Source organism: Amphimedon queenslandica, unplaced genomic scaffold (genome assembly GCF_000090795.2).
Source record: "Amphimedon queenslandica unplaced genomic scaffold, v1.1 AMPQUscaffold_11206, whole genome shotgun sequence".
In the NCBI taxonomy this organism is placed as follows: domain Eukaryota; kingdom Metazoa; phylum Porifera; class Demospongiae; order Haplosclerida; family Niphatidae; genus Amphimedon; species Amphimedon queenslandica.
In genome coordinates, this window is record NW_003548549.1 from 3,989 (window position 1) to 5,104 (window position 1,116).

General features: G+C 32.4%; 1 protein-coding gene across 3 annotated transcripts in view; it reads right to left on the reverse strand.

Annotated features, from left to right (window-relative positions):
• Positions 1–12: 12 nt before the first annotated feature.
• The window catches only part of LOC109589537 (probable ubiquitin carboxyl-terminal hydrolase FAF-Y), a 2,812-nt gene continuing 1,708 nt past the window's right edge, over positions 13–1,116 (reverse strand). Inside the window, exons 2-5 of one of the 3 annotated variants that reach the window (XM_020005597.1) lie at positions 933–998; positions 767–879; positions 633–699; positions 13–230 (exon numbers count right to left, since the gene is read on the reverse strand). In XM_020005597.1, coding sequence (XP_019861156.1) covers positions 99–230; positions 633–699; positions 767–879; positions 933–938 — 318 coding nt within the window. In that variant the 5' untranslated portion in view covers positions 939–998 and the 3' untranslated portion in view covers positions 13–98. Of the gene's footprint in view, positions 231–482; positions 549–632; positions 700–763; positions 880–932; positions 999–1,116 lie in introns of those variants that run through there. The other 2 variants (XM_020005598.1, XM_020005599.1) reach the window with 2 other exon arrangements.

A 1,116-nucleotide genomic window follows, 5' to 3' on the forward strand; every position in this document is an offset into this window, starting at 1 on the left:
TCATCCTCTGCCTAAGTGTCTTATAAAGTCCAACAGTTCATCTCTTTGCTTCTTGCTAGCTCCTACCCAACTCTTCTGAAAGCAGCCAAACAAGTGGTTCAACTGGTCGGGGGAGAAGTCCAGGCTAAGCGAAAAAAGCTCGGTATTTGTAATAATCTAAAAATCATTTTCAAACGAAACGTCTCAATATCATCTCTACCAGGAATCACTGAACACAAGTGACACAACGACTGTAAGGAGAGGAGAGAATATAAGGACATTAATACACAGCATAAGGACATCAATATGTATTGGAAAATGTAATAAAAATTTGGGGTGATTTTGGAGCCATTTTTTGGAAAAAACCATGGGCTATAGCCTTGGATATTTTTCAGAATTTTAGCATTTTTAAAGAATAGCCGTAACTAGAAAATTGAAGTTGGAATCAGCTCAAACTTGCTACACAGCATAAGGACATCAATAAGTATCAGAAAATGTAATAAAAATTTGGAGAGATTTCAGAGCCATTTTTTGAAAAAAAAACTGCTTATAAACTCAATGGATTTATCCTGTGAATGTACACATGTATAATTAATTACTAAATAAATATAATTAATAATTAATAATAAATACATTATACAATGTTTACTCACCACTATTGCTATGATGTAGTCATTTCTAACTCTCTCGGTTAAAAAACTTGAACACAAACCAAACGGTCTGAAATTAATTATTAATAATAGTTAATTAACCAGTGGTTATATTAATAATAGTTAATTAACCTAACCTTAATAAAAAGGACAGTATATTCACTGTTAGTTCTCCTTCACAAATTCTCTTCTTTAAAAAATCAAACCCACCCAACTGGCCAAACAGGTTTATCAAGTCAACAAGACGACCCTATACAAACAAGTAAACATGTAAACAAATTAACAAACAAACAAACAAACAACCTTCATGTTGTGTTTATGAGCGTCAGGGAGTGGCCTCGCATACAGTAGCTCCTCCCACTTCTCTCCCTAACAAATGAAACCAATACATTAATACATGTACATGTACTTTAATACCTATATCTATTAATATATTAATATACTGATAATACCAATACACGTATGTACATGTACATGTACAAATGTA